Source organism: Chlorocebus sabaeus, chromosome 11 (assembly GCF_047675955.1).
Source record: "Chlorocebus sabaeus isolate Y175 chromosome 11, mChlSab1.0.hap1, whole genome shotgun sequence".
Classification (NCBI taxonomy): Eukaryota; Metazoa; Chordata; class Mammalia; order Primates; family Cercopithecidae; genus Chlorocebus; species Chlorocebus sabaeus.
The window spans coordinates 27,852,006-27,877,287 of record NC_132914.1 but is presented as its reverse complement, the minus strand read 5'-3'; the positions used below and the strand labels follow the sequence as shown (position 1 = coordinate 27,877,287).

Here is a 25,282-nt window from a genome sequence, read left to right as displayed (position 1 = left end):
TGGTGGCGGGTGCCTGTAGTCCCAACTACTCGAGAGGCTGAGGCAGGAGAATGGCGTGAACCCGGGAGGCGGAGCTTGCAGTGAGCTGAGATCACGCCACTGCACTGCAGACTGGGTGACAGAGTGAGACTCCATCTCAAAAAAAAAAAAAAAAAAAGAAGAAGAATCATTCCTAAGAGCACACTGCAGGGGTGGCAAAGATAGAAGCAAGAACAGTCAGAAAATGACTGCAACAATTCAGATGAGAGGTGTTCTGTTGGTGGCTTGGGTCAGGGTGTGAGCAGTAGAGATGGTGACTGGACACTAGCTCTGTATGTATGTGTGAATACACATATAGTAAATATGTACATATACATATATAAAATGCATATTGCTATATATATATTCTGAATATAAAATGTATATTACCATACATATTAGGATGTATTACACATATGAATTAAGTTATAATTTAGAGAGTAAAATGCACAGATCTTTACTGCACAGTTTGATGTGTTCTGACAAATGCATACACCTATGTAACATATCCCTAACAAAATAGCAACATTTCTATTGTCCTGTGTATATTTTTGTTATAAATGCTAACAGAACTTGATAGAGCATTTGGGAGAAAAGACAAACTCAAGACTATGGCATAAGCCATAGGAAGATGGAGTGGCCATTTACTGAGGCAACTAACTCCCACTGTCAACTTCTGAGTATGACAGCATTTCCTTCATCCACCAAAGGAAGGAAACAGGAGGAACTATAAAAGTATCATCTGGGTGAGTCATTACCCTGCCATCTTTTACACTGAAACTTGATGAAATACAGTCGGCCCTCCATATCTGTGGATGCCCCATCAGTGGATTCAAACAATCATGAATAGAAAAATATTTGAAAAAAAATGTGTCTGTGACTAAACATGTACAGACTTCTTCTTGTCATTATTCCCTAAACAATACAACAAAGATTTACATAGCATTTATATTGTATTAGGTGTTATAAGTAATCTAGTGATGATATAAAGTATACAGGAGGAGATTCCTAAGTTATAGGCAAATGCGATGCCATTTTATACCAGGGACTTGAGCATCTCTGGATTTTGGTATCTGTGGGAGGTCCTGGAACCAATTCCCCATGGATATCCAGTGACGACTGTGCCTGGATCTTGTACATAAAAACTGAATGTCATGGCAGAATCCTCAAGGAAGATCACCACATCATCAAGTACTCCTATAGCACTTGCTGTCTCTCCCACACCCATTCTCTCTCAGCCTCTGTTACCAAGTACCATATGGAACCATTGGTTATCTCTAATAGATGTTATACTTGGCTAAGGAAAAAGTATGTCTCTGGCAAGCAGCCTCGCTTAACCAGGTCCTTGGAGTGTTACCTGTACTAAATCAAGCTTTTTAAGGACTAAGGACCCACTCTTAAAATTTCTATACCAGGTCTATGGCAATGAAAAGGGTGAAACTCAGTAAAATATCTTGAAAAGATTTATTCTGAGCCAAATATGAGGGACCAACAGCCTGTGACACAGCCCTCAGGAGATCCTGAGAACATGTGCCCAAGGTGGTCAGGCTACAACTTGCTTTTATACATTTTAGGGAGACATAAGGCATCTATCAATACACGTAAGATCTACATTGGTTCAGTCCAGAAATGCAGCACAACTGGGGTGGTTAGTTCCAGATCATAGGCAGATTCAATGAATTTCTGATTGGCAATTGGTTGAAAAAGTTGTTATTATCTAAAGACTTAGAATCAATAGAAAGGAATGTCTGGGTTAAGATGAGGGGTTGTGGAGACCAAGGTTTTATCATGCAGATGAAGTCTCCAGGTAGGAAGCTTCAGAGAATAGATTGTTAATGTTTCTTATCAGACTTTAAAAGACTCTGTTCCATCAGTAATTCCAAAAAGGAGGAGGGAATAATGAGTCATGTCTGGCTCCCCTTTCCCATCATTTTCGGGTTAACTTTGGAATGCCCTTGGCTGAGAGGAAGGGTCCATTCAGGTGGTTGGAATTTTATTTTTGGTTTACACTTACCATGGTGATCATGAAATAAATAACAAATAACTATTTGTATCCATCAAAACAAAACTATTCCTTTGTCATTACCAAACATGCTTTGGAGTACTGCATAGGAAAGAATAGAATATTAATGGACTTGTTTGACTCTGACTCTTTCATGTCTTAGAATATCAACTTGGATTTTGTTTTCATTTCAATAAAAGTTCTGACAACCCATGACTTTTCGAAGAGAGGAAATGAAGGAGTCAGAGAAGCAGAAGAGAGTAAATGTGTTGAACTGTCTTGACAGGAACTTGAAAACTTGCTTTTACCACAGCTACATGTTGAGTGACGTGGGCAGGGCTACCAAAAGACCAATATAGTCAGGATTTTCCACATTTTACTATGTCTCATATGACTAGTGCTCCAAAGTGACATGAATAAATTCATACATTTACTCAAATACATACAGATATATATAGTCAGCCCTCCATATCCATGGATTTCATGTCCATGAATTTCACCAACCACAGATTTAAATCATTCAAAGAAAAACAAATACACATTTTAAAATACAGTATAGCAAATATTTACATAGCATGTGGATTGTGGTAGGTATTCCAAGTAATCTAGAGATAATTTAATGTATATAGGAGGATGTATGTAGGTTATATGCCAATGCTACATCATTTTATATAAGGAACTTGAGCCTCTATGGATTTTGGGATCCTCAGGAGAACCTAGAACCAATCTTCCATGGATACCAAGGGACAACTGTACTTTATTCACAGAGTATTTCTCATTTAGCTACCATTTACCCATTTACCATGTACAAGAAACTGATCTAGGAACTGAGGAGCTTCCGTTCAATTGACCGTCTCCAATTCTGTATTTGCTTCCAATCAAGTCCATCTCATGGACCTGGTGAAGGGATCCCACCTGCCAGAAACATAGTAAAGCACAGCATCTGCCTTACTTTTAAGTGGCACCCCGAAACTTGAGTATTCTAAGTGATCCAGTATACATTCTACTTAATGGGGTGTGTATTTGAGCCTAAAAATAAGGCTTGGGAACAATATACTTTTCAAATTTAGGCTGTTTATGCCATCTGTATTGGATGTCTTTGAATTATCTTCACCTCAGGATGTTTCAATTCCTGCCCTCTATTAAAGAGTAATAGAGTGTTAAAATTTATTTTTCCTTATGAAAAATAAGGAAGGCCCCAATGTGTAAGCAAAAAGTTAAAGAATTCTTGGACTAGCAGGTCTTTTATTCTTTCCTTTTTTAAAAAAATACAGTCTTGCTCTGTCACACAGGCTGGGGTGCGGTGGCCTAATGACGGCTCACTGCAGCCTCAATCTCCTGGGCTTAAGTGATCTTTCTGCCTCAGCTTCCCAAGTAGCTGGAATCACAGGTGCGTGCCAGTACACTCGGCTAATATTTTTATTTTGAGTAGAGACAAGGTCTCCCTGTGTCGCCCAGGCTGCTCTTAAACTTGTGGGCTCAAGTGATCCTCCCATCTCAGCCTCCCAAAGTGCTGGGATTATAGGCATGAGCCACCATGCTTGGCCAAGTATGTCTTAATATAGTGATGACAGGGGAAACTAACAGCTGCCAGGGACAAACGTCTGCTAAAACCATTTTACCAGGAGATAAGAAGAGAGATTCGTCCTAGAGTAGCCACCCTGACTATTCTGGACCTGGGATGTGGAGTCCAAGGAGTAGTGCTGTATGCATGTGTGTGGGGAAGGCAAGGTCATTGTCTTCCCAAAGGAAGGAACTGGGAGCTATTTGATTGTGATCTACCCCAAGAAGAGAGAATCTAAACACAAGAATAGTCCCGAGTGCTGGAGAGCTAGCTGACAGGACTGACATCAAGGGCCAAATACATATTGCTGGGCCTGACACTTCAGGTCTCTGAATGAAATTTTTAAAACATCCTTACATCTAAGCTCTGATAGCATATCTACCCTGGAGAGAGTACTTTTGTCAATTCAGATATTGGAATTCATGTGTAATACCCTGGGCTTCTTATCTTCAGGGAGGTCAAATGCCAGAACCATCAGGTCACCAGATGGAAGATGGAAGGTCTGGGCTCCTCTCTTGGCTACCCAGCTCCTTGGGAGTTTTCATTTTCCTCTAGGATTTTCTCCAACAGAAAGCCAGGCATGGCAATCAGGGAGAGTCTAACTGTAGCTTATGAAGGGGTTTTGGTCTTTGGTACTGAAATTGTGCAGATCTAAGATGGCCTCTCAAGCCACCTAATTTCTTCAGAGAGATGGGGTTCCAGACCTTCCTCTGCTCAGGTACAATCCATAGCTCATGCTATTCCACCCCGCCACAGCTTTAGAGAGGGATGGATGATGAAGATGATGATGATGATGATGATTGGTAGTGGGTATTATCTAACCAACCCTAAATTCTGTTTTCTGAAGGGATAAGCCGTTTTATTATTAACAGATTACTGATATTTTGGAATATACTTGAGGAGAGAAAACATTTGACTCATAAGAAAATCTTCCATTCCACCTGATCTCTAAGGATAGGGGGAACAAAATATGGGTTGTATTTCAGGGCCCAGAAGCTAAGAGGGTACATACCAGTCACCTTAGCACATGACGTGCTGTGGGAACAGGGAGTGGGGTGAGTTTTGAAGTACAGATGGAGCCGGGCACCGTGGCTCACACCTGTCATCCCAGCACTTCGGAGGCAGAGGCAGGAGGATCGCTTAAGCCCAGGAGTTCAAGACCAGACAGGCAACATAGTGAGACCTTGTCTCTATTAAAACAAACAAAAACTAGCTGGGTGTGGTGGCACACATCTGTAGTCCCAGCTACTCAGGAGGCTGAGGGGGAAGGATCACTTGAGTCTGGGAGGTTGAGGCTGCAGCGAGCTGTGATTGTACCACTGCACTTCAGCCTGGGTGACAGAGTGAGACTCTGTCTCAAAATAAACAAAAAACAGTAAAGTACAGATGGAGCATACAAGTATGACTGATGCCAGTGGGCTGCAGAGAGAGAGGCTTGGCAGATGCCTTGACCTCCCAGAAACTAGGAAAGGCCCAGAGTAGAAAAGGAAGATAGTAGAAAAGGTGCTTCGAGAACCTGCACCTGTGACAGCATCCCTCGACAACATCAGAATGATCTGCTAGAAAAGTCAGCTGCAAGTTCTTGGAATAAACATTCAGCCCAAAGCACTGGAGAGCTGTGAATGTCAAAACTGCACAACTAAACAAGGCTAATGTGGAAAATGAGGGATATGCAAGAATGGTGTAACTAAAGCAAGGTGTCAAGTGAAAACACACTACAGATCAACTAATTACATTTAAAATCCTCAGAACTGGAATGTTAGACATGTTACAGGTCACGGACTTGAGGGGGAAAGAAATGGTCCCCTTGTTCAAGGTGCTGCTGTCATATTTGCTTTCATTTACCTAACACTTTTTGGCCTAATGACTCATGAAACATATGAGACAGAGAGAGAGAGTGAGCAAGAGAGAGAGAAAGTGAGAGAGTCAGGGAGCACGAGAGAGCAAGAGAGCGAGCACAATGTTGACCACACAACCAATACCATGAGCTCTGTTGGGTCTGGAAAAAAGGAATAAAATTCAACTACTTTATGGAAATTGGTTCAGTTTATAGACAATTCCAAAATAAGTATAGCTGAAAAACACAAAATAAATACAGCTTGATTCCTGAGGCTAATTTGTATTGAGGTTCAACTATGGTGAGATGGGTTTAATTATTTCCTTCCAAAACTTGTATGTTGAAATCCTAAGCCCCAGGACCTCAGAATGTGACTTTATTTGGATATAGGGTCTTTATATAAGCGCTATATAGGCAACAGTCTGCTGGCCACAATATATTCTTTCCAGTGACAACATTCAACCAACTTCCTTTCATCCCTCAGTAATGAAATTCAATTAGATACAGCATATTTGGTAATTCCAGTATCATAACAAACATTTACAGACTGATTACTTGCTCCCAGATACAAATTCTGTTCCTACTGAGAGATCTGACAATGACCTCCAGAGAGTGTCCAATAGCGTTTGAAATTACAAAGGAATTGTGCGTGCGTGGTTGTTTTTCATACTTTCCTATATTCCCCACCTCACCCTTAGTAAAATTTAGGCACTTCCATAAATATAAAAAACAGAAAAATAACAGAACTCATATTCAACACAGAGTTAAAAACAAGAAACAAAACTGTCTCTAAGTCAAAGACAAAAGTATCAGTAATAAGCAAAATCATAGCAATATTTATTCAGTGTTTGTTCAGGGAGAGGTTCATGCTAGGATCCTGGCAGAGACACACAGATATGTGATATACACATCAAAGCAATCCAATGATTGATGAATAGTTTTATACCAGCCATGAAACTGCTTTTAAAAGTGATCACTTTTCATTTGTATAGGATGATTCATGCTCAGCAAGAATTAAGTCTCCTCCCATGTTTTCTGCTGCCAGGACTCAAATACTTCAAGCCATTTCCACAAGAGCAAACATGTCAGATGAAAAAATGTTGTGCCTCTCCAACGAGGCCTTCCTCCACACAGTAAAACACCACAGTCTGGGCGCTTTAAGTGCTCAGCGCCAAACTTAGATGCCAGCAGCTAGAGACATTCGAGGTTGTAAATCACACCTGGTCTTCAACTCCGAAAAACAACAGCTACAGAGCTAGCAGCATAGACAGAACCATGCTGGCTTGGAAAGGTAAATATACAATGTCATCCTAGCCAAATTTGCTTCCAAATTTGTTTTAATTTGGAAGCAAACTGACTGAGATCTCCAGAGGAGGTCACCATTCTGGCTGTGCAGGTCACGTCCTTCACAGAGTGCCTCACCCTGGGTGCGTAGACGCTGAAATCCAATCCATGCAGCTCGGGGACTGCACTCACCTGGAGGGGCGCCATTTTCTAACTCGCCCAGGCTCTCCAAGGACAAGTAGTGGTTCTTTCCCAAGACCTCGTTTTCAAAAAGCAATAGACTGGGGCCGTTTGTCAGTTTTAATCTTAATTAAAATGTCATCTGCAAGTGTCACATTCACCCTCTTCTCTATGGATACCCCTGGGATATTTGTCTAGGAGTATCTCAGTGAAGAGCAGTGGCTTTAAACACCTTTAGTTCAGGAAGTGAAACAGTCAGTGGGACTGGAGTGTAGAGAACAAACAGGGAAACGGCTGCAAATGAGGCTGAAAATGTGGGTGAGGCCATGTCATGCAGGGTCCATGGGACCATTTTGAGAATTTAAAGGTTATTCTAAAAACAGTGGGATGCCATTGAAGGGTCTTAAGCACACAATATGATTTGTGTTTTCTAAAAAAAAAAAAAAAAAAAAAAAATATTCCACCTCCTATACAATAATAACCAGAAGGGAGCCCAAGAAGATGTGGGAAGAGCCAGTTGAGAGTTGGTAGACTGGACAAGGTGGAGGCAGTGAAGGCAACAGAAGTAGACAGATGTAACATATGTCAGCAGATGGGACTGATGGGACTTTCTGAGTGACTGGATGCAGGAATGAAAGTGTGTGAGAGAAGGAATGATGTCCAGGATGAGGCCAGCCTGTGGTACTGAGAAGACGGGCAGATGACGGTGCCGTTTCTAAAGAACACTGGAGGAGGAGCAAGTTTGGGGATTAACGTCATGAGTACAGTTTTAGAGTTGAGACTTCTATAAGGCAGCAGATTAAAAGGTCTTCATAATAAAATATGATATTCCATACCTATGGTTTTCTAAAATAAAATCTGAGACATGCAGTCCTGATCAGAGCTTTAGAAGTACTTGGCTGCATGCTGAATATAAGATTGTAGTTCTCGGATGGGAACAGCAGCAGCTGTGGCCAGGCAGCCCAGTTTCAGGAAGGCTCTCGGTGCACCACAGCCTGCAGACACCCAGCCCACACCCTCCGCGCTGCCAAGATGTCCAAGAGGAAGGTCAGCCCAGCTGAAGCGTCGGTGAAGGGAGACCCCCATGAAGAGATCTGCAAGGTGGTCCACTAAACCTGCTCCTACAAAGTGAAACAAAGCCCAAAAAGGCAGCAGGAGAGGATAAATCTTCAGACAAAAAAAAAAAAAAAAAAGCAAAAAAAAGGGGAAAAAGGAAAAAACAGGCTGAAGTGGCTGATCAAGAAACTAAAGATTTATCTGCAGAAAATGGAGACACTAAAAGCAAGGAGAGTCCAGCCTTGGGTGAAGCCACAGAGAAAGACACCAAGTCTCACCGATATCACATACTATGTCTTATCAGTGTTCCTGACTCCCTTCTTGTACAATCCAGAGGAATATTTTTACCCACTATTTTGTAAATGGAAGTTTTTTAGTAGTTCTAGAAATATTTTTAAGAAAGAGAGAATCCTACCTCATCACATCACATTTTTTAAGGGTAAATGCTTTTATTTAACAGGTGAAATCATTCACTGGTTGTGAAAATAGTGTGGGATATTCAACATGGCAGGCTTTGACTGTCTTGGGTGTCAGCTTAACATTCTATAGATGGGGGATTAGTTTTCATATACTGTAACACAAAGTACAGTAAATGGCAATATGGAGTCAGAGTCTTGCATTTAACGTCTCGAACATGTTTGATTACTTCTGTTCTCATGTTGGTTTTTAGTAGAACTGTTTGCTAAAAAATACTGCTCTTTGGTCATGGCTCTCCCTGTCAGACCGGCATGCAGTCCGTAGCATCTGTGGTCACGGTAGTCCTATTTTCCTAATAAATTTCTTATGCTATGAAAGACTGAAAATTTGAGTATGCAGTGTATATGTTATTAAATTCTGAATTGGTATGGCATATGTAACAGCCTATCAACATTTAAAGATACTAGTACTTGATATCCTCTTAAGGAAAATTAAGAGAACATTATCATCTCTATTTTATAGATGCAGCAAAGCCAGGTTAAAAATGAACCTGCTGCTGCTAGAAGTGGCAAGATGCAGGGCCTGGAATCTGATAGTCCTGTTTCTAGATGCTTTGGAGGAAATTTGGTCACCTGATGCTGTCAAGAAAGTTAGTCCAATCCTGATGCTAGAATATTGTCCCATCTGCTGCTAATGAAACTTTTTGTTCAGTGTTCTCCAGATCCACCAAAGGACAGAGCACAGGGACTGTCTAGAGCAGCTCTGTCCATCAGGACTTTCTGAGATGACATACATGTTTTGTTCACCTGACTAATAAGGTAGCCACTAGTACAGGTGGTCACTAACCACTTGAAATGTGGCTAATGTGACTGAAGAATCAATTTTTGCTTAATTCCATTTAAATTTTAGTAGCCGCATGTGGCTAGTGGCCACCCTGTCGGACAGCACAGTTTTGGAGCTTACAGAACAAGGTTCTGTGATGTTCTTGTGCCTGCTGGCCATTAAATGTTATATGTACAGCAGAACTCAGTCTGTAAGTTACATTCATGGCCAAGCTAGATGGTAAAGCTGTGGGAAAGGGAACCTGTAGCTCCCCTCTATTAGCCTGGTGGACTATGTCAACTCATGATGCATGAACAACTCAGCGGAGGTCACTTCTCAAAACGGCAGCAGAGCTGCAGGGAGTCTCTGGACTCTGGAGGCGAATCTAGGTCCTCTGAATTGCACAACTTAATACTAGAATGAAAATACACAACTCAGAGGCTGTCATAAAATTAAACTACCAGCCATGGGAAAGCACCAAGCAGAGTGTGTAGCCTTCGGCAGCGGTACGATGCGGTTTAACCTTGCGTACACCGACACACTCTATTTTCACCACCTGCCCCCCACTTTAATTAAGTACATGAGCCTTGGTAAGGTTGTGTCTGGGAATGAACATACAAACAGAGCATAGGAAATCTACCCATCCTCTCCCTGCCACCGAAAACAAACATTATAAATATTTCAGCTAAGAATTTGGTTTGGAAGAAGGAAGTCCTTGTCACAATAATTCTTACAAAACAAAATAAGCAATTGAAATAAGGCAACTTCCTTATTTCTGAAGAGCATCACTTGAAGCCCATTTATGTTGGTTCTTTTTTCCCCCTAATTTTATTTACTGGTAAAATACATATAAAATTTACCATTTTGGGGAGAAAAGAGGGAAAGGGAAGATGTTTGTCAAAAGGTACAAAGTTTCAGTTAGACAAGAGGCATAAGTCTGGTGCTCTATTGCATAGCAAGGCAAGGACAGTTAATAATAATGTACTGTATACTGAAAAATGGCTAAAAAAGATGATTTCAAATGTTCTCACCACAGAAAAGATAAATATTTCAAATGATGGCTATGGTAATTAGCTTGATATGACCATTACACAATATGCATATCCAAATATCATGCTGTACCCCATAAAGATATAAATGTCAATTAAAAATAACTTTAATAAAAGAAAAAAAATACCATTTTAATCATTTCTAAGTGTACAGTTCAGTAGTATTATGTACTAAGTATATACTAGTATATAACACTAAATATTATTTCAAATTTACTTAAGTTTTTGTCCTCAAAGGTGAAACAATATACTAATATGTAAAACAGCATTTAAACATGCACAAGATTAATATCAAATTCAGATTAATGCTCATAAGGGAAGCAAGGAAAGAAGGGGTTCAGGAAAGAAATAAAAGGGGGCTTAAGTTTTATCTATGTTTTCTTTTTAAAGATACAATGAATTAAATATGGCAAAATGCTAAGACTTGAACTGAGATTTAAGTACATAGGCATTTGTCATGTCATTTTCTATACGTTAATGTATTCTTCTAACTTTTTTTTTTTTTTTTTTTGAGGTGGAGTTTCACTCTTGTTGCCCAGGCTGGAGTGTAGTGGTGTGATCTCAGCTCACTGCAACCTCCACCTCCTGGGTTCAAATGATTCTCCTGCCTCAGCCTCCTGAGTAGCTGGGATTACAGGCATCTGCCACCATGCCTGGCTAATTTTCTGTATTTTTAGTAGAGAAGGGGTTTCACCATGTTGGCCAGGCTAATCTTGAACTCCTGACCTCAGGTGATCCACCCACCTCAGCCTCCCAAAGTGCTGGGATTACAGGCTTGAGCCACCGTGCCCAGCCCTTCCTTTAACTTTTTATTGTGACCTAATTTTAGACTTGCAGAGAAGTTGCAAACATAGTACAGAGTATCCATATACCTCTCAGCTTACACCCCTAATGTTAACATCTTACACAACCATAGTACAATGATCAGACCAGGATATTAACTTGGATACAACATCATTAACTAAAACAAAGATGGTATTGGAATATCCCGTTTTTCCACTAGTGTCCTTTTTTATTCCATAATTCTATCTAGAATCACACATTGCATTTGGCGGTTACTTCTCCTTAGTCTCTTGCAGCCTGTGACAGTACTTCAGTCTTTCCTTGCCTTTCTTGACTTGACACTTGTCAGTTACTTTGTCAAATGTTCCACAATTGGAGTTTGTCAGATACTTTCTAATGATTAGGTTGAGATTATACATTGTTGACAGGAATACCAAGGAAACTATGCTCTGCCGTCAGTGCCTTCCATCACAGGTTCAGGATGCCTCTTTTTCGTATGCTTAAAACATTTCATAATTTCAATAGATAAAAAATAAATAAATAGCTGTATTACTCTGGGTACTGTAGAGGTACAAAATCAATAGGAGGTGGACGGATGAAAGGAAGGAAGGAGAAAGAAGAAAGAAAAAGGAAGGAAGGAAGGAAGGAGGGAAGAGACGGAGGGAGGGAAGGAGGGAAGGAGGGAGGCAAAGAGAAATAGAAATAGAAAGGAGGGAGATTTTAAGGAATTGGCTCATGCAGTTATGTAGGTTGAGAAGTCCCAAGATCTGCCAACTGCAAGCTGGAGACCCAGAAAACCCAATGGTATAATTCCAATCTGAGTCTGAAGGCTTGAGAAGCAGGAGGGCTGATAGTGTAAGTGCCAGTCTCATTCCAGGAGCAGAGAAGGACTGTGCGAAATCTCCTTTACTCAGTGTTTTGTTTCACTCAGGCCTCAGTGGATAGGATGATGTCCACCCACATTGGGGAGGGCAATCTGCTTTACTGGGTCTACTGATTCAAATACTAGTCCATACAGAAATACCCTCATGGACACCCCCAGAATAATGTTGAACAAATACTTAAGCACCACATGGCCAAGCCAGGATGACACATAAAATTATGCATCATAACAGCTTAACTTCTAAATTAGAAACTTCCTACTCCGTATATTTAGGTTCCAAATCCCATCAAGTCAAATGGATCTCAGGAAATGTTCCAATTCTTAATTATTATTGGCTTCAGGCCTAAAACACTATAAAGTCACTCCATACTACCATTTCTAAAACTTCGAGAATCTTTATTAAGTTGATCTTGCTTCAAGAGAAAAGGCAGTCTATACTACTTAGATAATGTAATAATTGTAATCCAAGAGAAGCTAGACCTGCAAGTCAAATTAAGGCCCTAAGAAATAAATTAACATGAGGTGTATTGTTAATGAGGACCCCCAAATCCCCTGATCTTATTTTGGAAGCGAAAGTGAAGTTATCATTTAGAATTGACTACATTCCTCAGCATACCATCCTAACAATGATGTCTGTCATTGCTATTTCTATGATGCTTTAGAAAGAAAAACCTAAATGATTATATATTTTTCTATGGCAAAAAAAAGAGTGTGTTTCAGGCACTTTCATGACCTGAGTTGTATATACTAAAAGTTGTGTACACACACACACAGATTGTAGAGAATATATCTGATATGGTTTTGCTGTGTCCCCACCCAAATCTCAAATTGTAGCTCCCATAATTCTCAAGTGTTGTGGGAGAGACCTGGTGGGAGGTATTTGAAACATGGTGGTGGGTCTTTCCTGTGCTGTTCTTGTGATAGTGAATAAGTCTCACGAGATCTGATAGTTTTATAAAAGGGAGTTCCCCTGTACAGTACATGCTCTCTCTCTTGACTGCCGCCATGTAAGACATGACTTTGTTCCTCCTTTGCCTTCTGCCATGATTGTGAGGCCTCCTCAGCTCTTTTTCCTTATAAATAACTCAGTCTCGGGTATAACTTTATTAGCAGTGTGAGAACAGACTAATACAATAGCTCTACAAATATACTGTAGAGAAATGGTATAAATAAGTAAAATTTCAAGTTTTCTCTAAGGGTGCCTCCCTTTGAAGCTCTTCTGTCCTGAGGATCACTCTAAACTGTGCTCGTTTAGGCTGGGAAATCATTTCTTCTTTAAATGTTTATATTCAGTTCAAAGTGCTCCATTTCCATGAGTAATGACAAAACATAGTTTCCACCCCATCACCTCCACTCTAGCTGCATGGAGAGGAAACTACTTATGAATTCTTTTCTAGGCCCCCAGAGTTCTGGAAGGCAGTCACTGAGTTTTCATGAAAAGCCAGAGCAAGGACTCCAGATCCCATTATGCCAAAGAGGAAGCTGAATACTTATTTTAAATTTCATTTTAGCCTGCCCCAAATGTGGACACCATTGTTAGGCCAGTCCCGTATACCATGTGTACCTTTTGCAAGTCTCTTAGAACAAGCTGTTCCCCTCAAAGGATTTTCTTCCAAGGAACCAGAACATGGGTTTATTTTGGCCTGGATCAGCTCCTCCAGGAATCTTCCAGGGAGGAGGTGGGTGGTCAGCCTCCTGAGACAAGAGTGTGTAGAGGTCAGGATATGGGCTCTGAAGCCAGACTACCTATGTTTGAATCCAGGTTCTGGGTTTACGATCGGGGAATGTGAGGGAGTTATACAAATGTTCATGCCTTGGTTCCTCCTTCTATTGAATGGGGCAAATGATGGTACTTAACTGATTGAGTTGCTGTGAGGATTAAAAAATGACACATGTAAAGTGCTTAGTATAAGACTTGGCATATAATAAGTGTTAAGTGCTAGGGAAAATTAGCCAGGCATGGTGGTATACACCTGTAGTCTTAGCTACCTGGGAGGCTGAGGAAGTTTGCTTGAGGCCAAGGAATTTGAGGCTGCAGTGAGCTATGACAGCATCACTGCACTCCAGCCTGGGTAACAGAGTAAGACCCCATCTCTAAAAATAAAAAAATAAAATAAAATAAATGCTAGGGGGCTGGGCATGGTGGGTGGCCCACGTCTGTAATACCAGTACTTTGGGAGGCCGAGGAGTGCGGATCACTTGAGGTCAGGAGTTTGAGACCAGCTTGACCAACATGGAGAAATGTCGTCTCTACTGAAAATACAAAACGTTAGCCAGATGTCGTGGCCCATGCCTGTAATCCCAGCTACTCAAGAGGCTGAGGCAGGATAATTGCTTGAATCCGGGAGACGGAGGTTGCAGTGAGCTAAGACCGTGCCACTACACTCCGGCCTGGGTGAAAAGCAAGACACCATCTCAAATAAATAAATAAATAAATAAATAAATAAATAAATAAATGCGAGGGAACATGTGGCTTCTGACTTAAACACCTTCCAGGATTAATCCAGGTCCACAATCACCCAGGGAGTTGTGGGCAGTCTGTGGGCACCTGTCAGGCTGCATCTGTTGGGTAGTAGAAGCTGCTTCCTTCTAACTCTAAGTCTGCCTATTTCTTCTATCATGTCATCAGAATTCCTTAAACATCTTATTTAACAGAATATACAAATTTAAGCCAGTTCTACAGTGAAAAACCTGAGAGTGAGTCATGGCAAACTTTAACTGTAATCTTGAAAGATGGAAATGGAGATAGACAAATATTGGGAAAAGATCTTAAGAAAATTGATGAATCCAATAGGTAGGTCAGATAAGCATTTCTTGGTTTTCTGCCTTCCATTTGTAAGCATGTCTGTGTGTGTGTGTGTGTGTGTCTCTGTGTGTGTGTGTGTGTATGTTTATACCCATGGCCCTTATTTAGAGCTCTAAATCTCCTAAGGACAGGAACCACCTGCCACCTGATAAGAGAGAAGTAACCTCCATGCATTTGTCCTTCTACCCTCAAGAGGGATCCTCTTCAGCCCAGGATGGTATAGACATAGACTATTTTGGAAACAAAGGGATAGATTCTGTGGCTTTCTATCCCCTTTTTTCCTTTTCCCTTTCCACATTCCTGGCTCTAACTTGGTTCTTTCTGTTGCCATGGTAACCAACAGTCTTAGAACACAGACTTCTGACAGCTGGACTTTTAGCCACAGAGACTCGGGATGTGAAGGATTTCTCATGTCTCCCCTTTTGCCTCAGGAGTTAGCAGCACTTCTTCCATGTGGGCAGCCACCAGGGAAGGGTGTGACTGTGTGTGTGTGGGGGGGGGGGGGGGGGGGAGAGAGAGAGAGAGAGAGAGAGCGCGCACATGCGCACATGCATTCTTCCAGCCCTACTTTGGGGCTTCACAGAAAAAGGTGGACTAAACAGTGCCATCAGATGGTGGGAGGATGGGCATCTAAATACCAAAACCTTTCTGGAAAGTAATTTGGTATCAACTACCACAAGACTTTAATATATTTGTGGGGTTTGGTCCATTAATCCTACATATAGAAAAATAAGAGACATACTCAAAGATTTATGGAAAAGTGGGTTTACTAGAGATTTATTTAGTAAAGGCAGTAACTACCACCTAATTGTCATTAATAAGATGTGGTTAAAAATTGCAGAGTAACCATATATATGTTTGTTGTAGGCTATGGGATAAAATAATTTCAGTTTCAACTGATGTCATATCCACACTTACATATATGTGGACATATTGTATAAATGTACAGATAAGTATATGTGTGTTTATATAAACAGAAAAGATAAGGAAGTCCATCAAAATGTTTTGATAGTTATCATTATCTTTAGAAGGTAGGACTATAGCATATTTACTTTCATGTTCATACTTTTCTATATTTTTCCAATTTTATACAATGATCATCCTTTTCTTTTATGACACAAGATCTTACAACCATAGCAGGACAAATGTTGAGAAGTGGAGATGCTTAGTAGAGAGGATCATAACACAATGAAATAAGTTTTGAAAGGGAGAAGCTGCCTCTTCTGCCCTTCACTGAGAGATTATAAAAATTGGATAATACTGGCCGAGCCCGGTGGTTCATGCCAGTAATCCCAGCACTCTGGGAGGCCGAGGCAGGTGGATCACAAGGTCAGATCAAGACAATCCTGGCTAACACAGTGAAACTCCTTCTCTACTAAAAATACAAAAAATTAGCCGGGCGTGGCGGCACACGCCTGTAGTCCTAGCTACCTGGGAGGCTGAAGAAAGAGAGTCTCTTGAACCCGGGAGACGGAGGTTGCAGTGAGCTGACACCACACCACTGCACTCCAGCCTGGACAACAGAGCGAGGCTCTGTCTCAAAAAAAGAAAAGAAAAAAAAGAAGATTGGATAATACTTCTATCTAAACGGGGTAGTACTGAATAGAAAAGGGAATAGGGCCGGGTGTAGTGGCTCATACCTACAATCTCAGCACTTTGGGAGGCCAAGGTGAGTGGATCACCTGAGGTCAGGAGTTTGAGACCAGCCTGGTCAACACGGTGAAACCCCATCTCTACTAAAAATACAAAAATTAGCCAGGTGTGGTGGCGGGTGCTTGTAGTCCCAGCTACTCAGGAGGCTGAGGTTGCAGTGAGCCAAGATCGCACCACTGCATTCCAGCCTGGGAGATGGAGTGAGATTCCATCTCAGAAAAAAAAGAAAAAAGAAAAGGGAATGGATAAGGTTTTTGTTTAAGTACTATGATTCTCTTCTCCCCAGTCCCATCTATTTTTTTCTTTTTTCTTTTCTTTTTTGAAGCTTCTCGAGTTGAGAGAGATTTGTGCCTTTGAACTCCATGGCATATTCATCCTCTAACAGCGACATAGAGGACTACAGCTCCAAATCCAATTCCAACCTGAGCCTCTCTGTGGGCTATTTCCCCTGTGAGGACACCCCCTGTGAGGACACAACCTCCTGTGAAGACACAACTTCCAAGGATCCTTCCATCCACTTTCTCCCTCCCATCCAAGGGGCATGGGGGACTGAAAGGATAAGGAGATGCATGAAGAGACAAGACCAAATTCAGGATGAACCAGAGCAGTTTTGCAAACTAAGCATCTTCCTAGCCTGGGACGTGGACGTCAGCTCCAACAACACAGACTCAATAGCTAATAGGCTTCTAAATGGAGACAACCAGTGGAGAGATGAGTTACCAAAAGAGAGAACAAAACTGTCTGTCAGCAAACTGAATAATCTTGTGCAAGAGTTTCAGACATTTCTAGAAAATCTGAAAGATGATGAAGATGATGACGCTGTATTTCCTGAAACGACTCAGAAAGATTTCCAGCTGTCCGGCGGCTCCCCTCCAGAAATGGTTCAGGTCAGTCATCAAGAACATGATGCTTGTCAAGACCTGCCCAAGTGCAAACCACCAGAAAATAAAGGTGTTATGCAGTCTCCACAGACTCCTCTAAGGCTTAAGGAACATGAGCTGGCTGAGGTGAGCAGAGATGCCTCACAGGACAGCAAGAGATAGGCCTGGGTTGAACCACAGAATCTTACGACCACTGGGAGGAAGCAGGTCCCAGGGAGTCTGACGTGAAACCAGTGGGAGACAGATAACAAGGAAGGGAGTCAGGGTGAAGCTGTAGGGAAAAGACTGAGGAACGCTTAGGGAAACAAGAGGGTAGCAAGCAAGGAGAAGGGCTAGCAACTATGTCTCCCTCCCCACCAAAAACATATATGTTTAGTATTAATGAGCATTGAAACTTTGCATTGACACTTGGGCTATTTTTGGTAAAAGGATGTGAGTTCCACAAATAAGTAAATGTTGACTTGGCTGCTGTCATGGTTATGCCCACCTAACACATCCTTCATTTTCATGGCAGATGGTAAGCCAGGCAACTGCCAGCCAAAGGACAAGTGCTCCAGAGATCTCCTCAATCCTGTCAGAGCAGCCAGAGAAGGATGACACTCCTTCCCCCATACAGGCCCAGTGCTGCCTGAACTTTGGGTGGGCCTTCAGCTGGCTGAGTCAGCGTATCCTCTCCCCTCTGCTGAGGAGGGATCACCCTGTGAAGGCCACCGAGAGTCCCCACTGGCCAGCACCAAGGAAAAGACTCTTTCACCGAGGCAAGAGAATTCAACCTCAAGAAACCCTTGAATTAGGACATCCCATACAGACAGATTTTTAAACTTTTTGGAAAGTTCAAGATAATCCATAATGAGGATTCCATTAATAATCCCCATCAGTTTATTTTTTCCTCAATAAACAAAATAAATGCTCTTGTTACACCATGTCTTCCTCTTCCAGCACACCATCTTGACTCACATTTCAAGCATATGTGGGCCAGGTGCGGTGGCTCACACCTGCAATCCCAGTGCTTTGGGAGGCTGAGGCAGGTGGATCACCTGAGGTCAGGAGTTTGAGACCAGCCGGGCCAACATGGCAAAACCCCATCTCTACTAAAAATACAAAAATTAGCTTGGCGTGGTGGTGGACGCCTATAATCCCAGCTACTCAGGAGGCTGAGGCAGGAGAATCACTTTAACCTGGGGGCAGAGGTTGCACTGAGCTGAGATCACGCCACTTCACTCCAGCCTAGGCAAAAGAGCGAAACTCTGTCTCAAAAAAAATAAATAAATAAAATAAAAAATTAAAATTAAAGAAAATGTTTAAAAAAGAAAAGGAAGTATATCTGTTGTCTAGAAGACAAATTTATTCTCAGGAAATTTTAAGTAGTATTATGCTTCCTAAATTGAAGTATTGTTTTTCTCTCCTCTCACCCATTCTTACTCTATTTTACCCTAGTTTATCTATTTTATGTGTTTTAACCTATTTTATCATTAACCCAAATCCCAATTTTCAGTAGGCAGCAGCGTGACCCGTCAGATTTCCACAGTGGCAGGATGATTTGGGTTGAACTTGCAGGGCTTGAGCGAGTGGCAGTGGGTATTAAGTCACTGAGGAAATTAATTTTCATTTCAGGAGTTCGGACAGCAGTTCTGATACTCCCCAGAGACCTGACGGGTTCTAGCATGTGTTGCCTTGACTGTAGTAGTGGCCCACTTAGGAGCAATGTGAGGACTGTGAACACTACTTCACTACTCTAAGTCTAGCTGTCCTCGTTCAAAAGATGTGGAAGATAATAATACATACTTCACAGGGTTAGTGTGAGAGTTTATGAGGTAACACAAGCACTTGATAAATATTATTACTGTTGTTGCAAGTAGACATTCTACTGAGGAACTCTCCAGGCAACTTGTTCAAGGGATATCTAAGAATGAGAGTTAATTAAGAGTCAATTCTCGTTGAAACATTTCCCACACAGAGCAGTATTTACCAAAAGTTCAGGGTTTTCAGCAAATCTTAACCAAGTCCTCTCCCAACCCATTCCATTCTGCCCTCTGAAACTCCTTTGCAATTGTCATTGAACGTTCCACTAAATGTCAACTTCTTTGAGGAAGGCTGCCCTCAGCCTTCTTGTCCTGACTCTTACCTCCCCAGCATCTCTACCATCCTCCTCATTCAACCACAGGTTCACTCAACGTCCTCCTTCTTCTACTGGCACTACCATCCTGTGTGACCTTCAGAGTTTATGTGGCAAAGCATATGACTCCTCAGTTTCAAATTCCTTCCTTTCCTCAATTTCAATTCCCTATCCCTCTCCTTCCTCTCTTCTTCCTTCCTTCTACAAATATTTAGCAAATAGGAGTGCCAGATACTTTTCTAGCTTGCAAAAAAAAAAAAAAAAAAAAAAAAAAAAACCCTCACTCTTTAGGCTCAAGCAACTTATTTAAGACATAAAGTCAGGCAAACATATGATTATAAAGGGTATGAGTGATAATACTCTGTAGTGAGTAAACACTGAGTTCTAATGAAAAAAATAACCCATTCGGCATGGGGAGGTTGGTTGTAAAAGGTTTCCTATATGAGATTCTTTGAGTTATAAATGAGATTATTTAAGGTGGAGGACTTTAACTGACTTTAATTAGTGTGGAATGGAGGTATGAGATCTTGACTGGTTAATAATGCATGTGAAATACGGTGTGGTGAATATGGCCCAGGAAAGGCAGTACAGTAGGAGGGAGGAGATAAAAAAAAAACAGGGGCCTTTTAGGAATATACACTCAAGGTCACACCCTGAGACCTCTCACTTCTTCTGCCTCCCTGAGAACACCTGCCTAACCCACAACTCACTTGAACACATTCCTCCACCCTTGCCTGCTCTTTGACTTCACCAAGATTTGGAGTCCCATCACCACACCCGTTCCCCAACTTCCATCCACTTCCATCTAGATCCAACCCATACGCCTCCTTCCCAAACTTGGCGTCTCTACCACATCTAGTAACATCTGCCACACCTTGCCCTTCTCTTCTCCCAAATCTTAAAATCTATACTTACCAAGTTCCCCAAGGGGACCCTCTTGCTCCTCACTGCAGCCAACACACAAAACCATAGGGATTTCCCTCTGCATTCCCTGACTGCCTGGGAAACTCATCCTTAAAGATCCTGCTCTAGAGTTACTATGGGACAATACTGATCCCTCAGGAACAGGATCATGACCCTCCTTTAGCTGCCCCCTAGTCCCTGCCCTGCCACTTTCTTGCCACGACCTGTACTTTTCAGTCCTCTTTATAGATCTATTTTACCTGTAGACTGTGAGCTCTCAAGGACAAGTACTAGGTCTTAGTTCCTTTTGATTGCAAATCCTAACACAGTGTGCCAGGTGCAGTGCCTCACGCCTGTAATCCCAGCATTTGAGAGGCCGAGGTGGGTAGATCACTTGAGGTCAGGAGTTTGAGACCAGTCTGGGCAACATGGTGAAATGTTGCCTCTACTAAAAATACAAAAATTAGCCATGTGTGTGTGGTGGCAGGTGCCTGTAATCCCAGACACCTGGGAGGCTGAGGCAGGAGGATCATTTGTACCCAGGAGGCAGAGGCTGCAGTGAGCTGAGATAGCACCATTGCACTCCAGCCTGGGCAACGGAACGAGACTCTGTCTCAAAAAAAAACAACAAAAAAACCCCAAAATCCTAGCACGGTGTTTAGTACTGAGAAACCTAGCTCTCTGACTTTATGTAATTCTTTATATGTTCTTAATACATCCTGTCTATATAATTTTTAAAAAGTCAAATACAACAGCTTAAAGAGTTGCTATTCTTTAAGTCAAAAGAGACTGGTCAGTAGGGTCAGAAATAGGAATGAAAAGGGAGGCAGACAAGAAGAGAACATGGCCATCAAGTAGAAGTCAAGTGAGATGGCAACCTATCAATTGAGAAATCTATTAAGACTAAAGGAATTCAGAAACTAAATTGAAAATTTAATTCAACAAATATGCCTGGAGCCTTATTGTTGCTTTAGACTAGACACTATGATAGGCCTGAAAGAAAGATGACATCTCTTACTCTCAAGAGACTTGCAACCAGTTTTATTATTTTAATTCTTACTCTAGTAATTAAGATCTAAGAAAAACTCCACCAAAATACTTTAGAAGACTGTCTACATGGAATAAGATGCACTGTTATTTAGTAAGATTTCTGACAAACTTGTGTTTATTCATCAGTGTTTTATAAACCTGCTTGGCAGGTATGAACCTGTCCCTAAAATTTAAGCAATGTGCTCTGCAAGCCTTTACAATAAAGTAAACCTTCCATACCCTTTGAGGTTGAGTGTCATGCTATATATTAGAAAGCAGGACAAAGTATTTTAAAATAAGAAATATCTCAGTATCTCTTCATTATAGTTTCAAATATGTTATCAGCCAGGCACAGTGGCTCATGCCTATAATCTCAGCACTTTGGGAGGCCAAGACTCAAGGATCACTTGAGCCCAGGAGATTGAGACTAGCAAATTCACGGCTCAAGAGGATGCATGGGTACAAGTCTAACTGGCCACAAGAACAGTGTCTAAAATCCTCTTATGAAACAAAAGAAAAATAAAGCAAATTATAAATGATTTCCTAGAGAGTGCTAAAGTCCTTACTCCAATAATAAGGAACAATTTTGTTGACTTAAAAGGAACAGTTAATTGCTTCAAAAATATATCTCCTCATTATAAATTGCAAGTAGGAGAACTTATATAGCATACAGGACAATCTCCAATTTCAAGATGAATGGGTGGGTTTTATATTGCAATGCCTGGAGTCAATCTTTTCCTTCCACCTACTAATACCTCAAACAAATAGAACAACGCTGTGCTTTCAGAAGTGAAATAAGATCTTCATCAGATAACACTCACTGAGTGAGCCAGTCATGAGCAGAATGAGTAAAAAGCCTCAGGATAAATTCCCCCAAAGGATTATTAGCCTAGATCAAGAAGTACCAAGACAAAACAATTTCTGCTTTATCCCACCTTTCAAAGGAATTCCATGGTTTTAGTGCCCATTTGATTTCAATATAATATGCTTTATAAGGAACTACTTCTAAGACATTTTCAAATGGTATGGTATACACCATAGCTCTTCAGATTGTGGCATTGAAAGAAAATTCATCTCATTACTACTGAATTCTCTCAGTCCAAAAGAAAATCAGAATGGCAATTTATTTAGTTTTCCCTCATCTGCATGAGTAAAGATTAATTTAAGTACAAATCTCTAAAAGAAAGAGCTCTCACCCTAGGGTAGAGGTTTCCTGCATACCCACTCAGAAAGGAAAAGAAAACCCTTCAAACATCTTCATAGTTAATGTGTGTTCGGATAGTCGTTTTCAAGTTTCACTTTCATCAATCCTTCTGTCATGCATCTTTGGGGCCAGGATTTTCCTCAAGCAGGGCATGGGGATGGAAAGGAGAATTTTTCTTCATTAAAATGACTTTAGAAACCAAGTTAGTACCATATTTCAACCAGCAATTTAATAATTGATTCAGATAAGGATCAAAAACAGATGCTAAAACCATTCAGTGAATCACTGTCAGGGAAAAAAACATGCACATAGTCTCTAAGATGACCCCGCAGGTGCATTCCTAGTCATCAAGAGGATTAGGCACCTTTACAATGGAGAGGTCTGGTCAACACCAACTTAGCCAAATGATTAAACTTAACCTAGCTAATGTCATGCACCTTCTGAAGGAAGCAATGTACACTTGCTAGCAATGTTTAATTTGAATCTAATTATGAGGACACCAAGAGTTAGATGAATCTAGACTGTAGCACATTTTACCAGACAACTGTCTTTGACTTTTAAAACATGTTAACATCATAAAACACAAAATAAGAAAACGCAAAAAAGACAGGGAGACAAGAGAGCTCATAAAAGAGATGAAAGAAACATGACAACCAATTGCTCTTTGTAATTTTTTTTTTTTTTTTTTTTTTTGAGACAGAGTCTTGCTCTGTTGCCCAGGCTGGAGTGTAGCGGCGCAATCTCGGCTCACTGCAAGCTCCACCTCTCGGGTTCATGCCATTCTCCTGCCTCAGCCTCCTGAGTAGCTGGGACTACAGGCACCTGCCACCACACCTGGCTAATTTTTTGTATTTTTAGTAGAGACGGGGTTTCTCCATGTTGGTCAGGTTGGTCTCAAACTCCTGACCTCAGGTGATTCACCCACCTCGGCCTCCCAAAGTGCTGGGATTACAGGCGTGAGCCATTTTTGATGAAATCTTTGATCAAAACCAAAAGCAAAACAAAAACTATGGTAAAGGGCATTTCTTTTTCTGAATGTGGACTGTACATTAGATAATATGATCGAATATTTGCTGGGCATAATGAGAATATAATGTCTATGTAGGAGAATGTCCTCGGTTCTTAGGAAATTTAGACTGAAATATTTAAGGATAGAAGTGTCATGATATCTGTAACTTACTTTCAATTTGTCCAGGAAGAAAGAGAGAGAATGAGAAAGTAAAGATGGGGAAAATATAAAGAAAAGCTCAGTAAGTAGGTAGCACAGATCTCTATTAAAGTATTACATCTGCTATATTTGTATGACAGTAATAGCTTATGAGGTATATATATGTATGTGTGTATATATATATATTTAAAACATTAAGCATTTACTCTAAACAAAACTTAGATAATAATTTGATTTCTCAAGTGATATAAACTGGGCAAATTCTTTAATCCGGATTCATTCATTGATCCTGGCACCTGCCTTTGGGTTCACAGCTGGCTGAAAAGAATTTTAAGTCTCATAGATTGATAAATATTCATCCTTCAAGTCCTAACTATAAAAAGCCAAATTGGTTCAGTTGAAAGCAGACTAGCATCTAGGTAATTTTCCAGAACATGTAAGATTTCAGGAGTTTATCTAGCTTTGCTGAGATTAAAAAGAATAATTTTTGCCAAATGGAGAGGTAGGTCCTCTGTCCTTTGAAATGTTTGCAAGTTTCAAAGCCTGAATATCTCATGTTTACCTTCAAAACACAGTACATTTCTGTTTCTCACAAATCAAGAACAGCCTGACACTTATAATACTAATAATTTCTTCAAATTGTTTTGACGTTTTCTTTTATTTTGAGCAGTGACAGATTGTTCTACTTCTTCTAACCTAACAAGAACAGGCATAGTCACCATATAATGTATTGTGCATTCTGGGGGACTTCTGAGAGTGAGAGTGTGCTCTATATAGTCTTTTGTTGTTGTTGAGACAGAGTCTCACTCTGTTGCCTAGGCTGGGGTGCAGTGGCATGATCTCTGCTCACCGCAACCCCCTGGGTTCAAGTGATTCTCATGCCTCAGTGTCCCAAGTAGCTGGGACTACAGGCATGCGCAATCACACAGGCTAATTTTTATATTTTTAGTAAAGACAGGGTTTCACCATGTTGGCCAAGCTGGTCTCAAAATCATAGCCTCAAGGAACTGGCTTTTTGAAAAGATTAACAAAATAGATAGACAGTTAGCCAGACTAATAAAGAAGAAAAGAGAGAACAATCAAATAGATACAATAAAAAATGAGAAAGGGGATATTGCCACTGATCCCACAAAAATACAGACTACCATCAGAGAATACTATAAACACCTCTACGCAAATAAACTAGAAAATCTAGAAGAAATGGATGAATTCCTGGACGCTTACACCCTCCCAAGACTAAACCAGGAAGAAGTCAAATCCCTGAATAGACCAATAACAAGTTTTAAAATTGAAGCAGTAATTAATAGCCTACCAACCAAAAAAGCCCAGGACCAGATGGATTCACAGCCGAATTCTACCCAAGGTACAAAGAGGAGCTGGCACCATTCCTTCTGAAACTATTCCAAACGATAGAAAATGAGGGACTCCTCCCTGATTCATTTTATGAGGCCAGCATCATCCTGATACCAAAACCTGGTGGAGACACACACACAAACACACACACACACACACACACAATTCAGGCCAATATCCCTGATGAACATCAATGCAAAAATCCTCATAAAATACTGGCAAACCAAATCCAGCAGCAAATCAAAAGCTTATCCACCATGATGCAGTTGGCTTC

At 40.9% G+C, this 25,282-nt stretch overlaps 2 protein-coding genes across 2 annotated transcripts in view; one reads left to right on the top strand and one right to left on the bottom strand.

Moving 5' to 3' along the window:
• LOC103218789 (liprin-beta-1-like) overlaps window positions 1-25,282 on the bottom strand; it is a 144,975-nt gene that overhangs the window by 86,976 nt on the left and 32,717 nt on the right. The window lies entirely within an intron of this gene.
• Window positions 15,054-18,158, top strand: C11H12orf71 (chromosome 11 C12orf71 homolog). Its single transcript, XM_037996028.2, has 3 exons — window positions 15,054-15,175; window positions 16,680-17,241; window positions 17,750-18,158. Exons 2-3 carry the CDS (start codon window positions 16,717-16,719, stop codon window positions 18,053-18,055), a joined length of 831 nt encoding a protein of 276 aa, XP_037851956.1. The 5' UTR covers window positions 15,054-15,175; window positions 16,680-16,716; the 3' UTR covers window positions 18,056-18,158.

Excerpts from the sequence above, each read along its gene's own strand:
- C11H12orf71 (XM_037996028.2), top strand. The coding sequence starts at position 16,717 with ATGGCATATTCATCCTCTAACAGCGACATAGAGGACTACAGCTCCAAA. Across the intron at positions 17,242-17,749 it reads CCCCTCCAGAAATGGTTCAG|ATGGTAAGCCAGGCAACTGC; the intron begins GTCAGTCATCAA and ends TTTTCATGGCAG.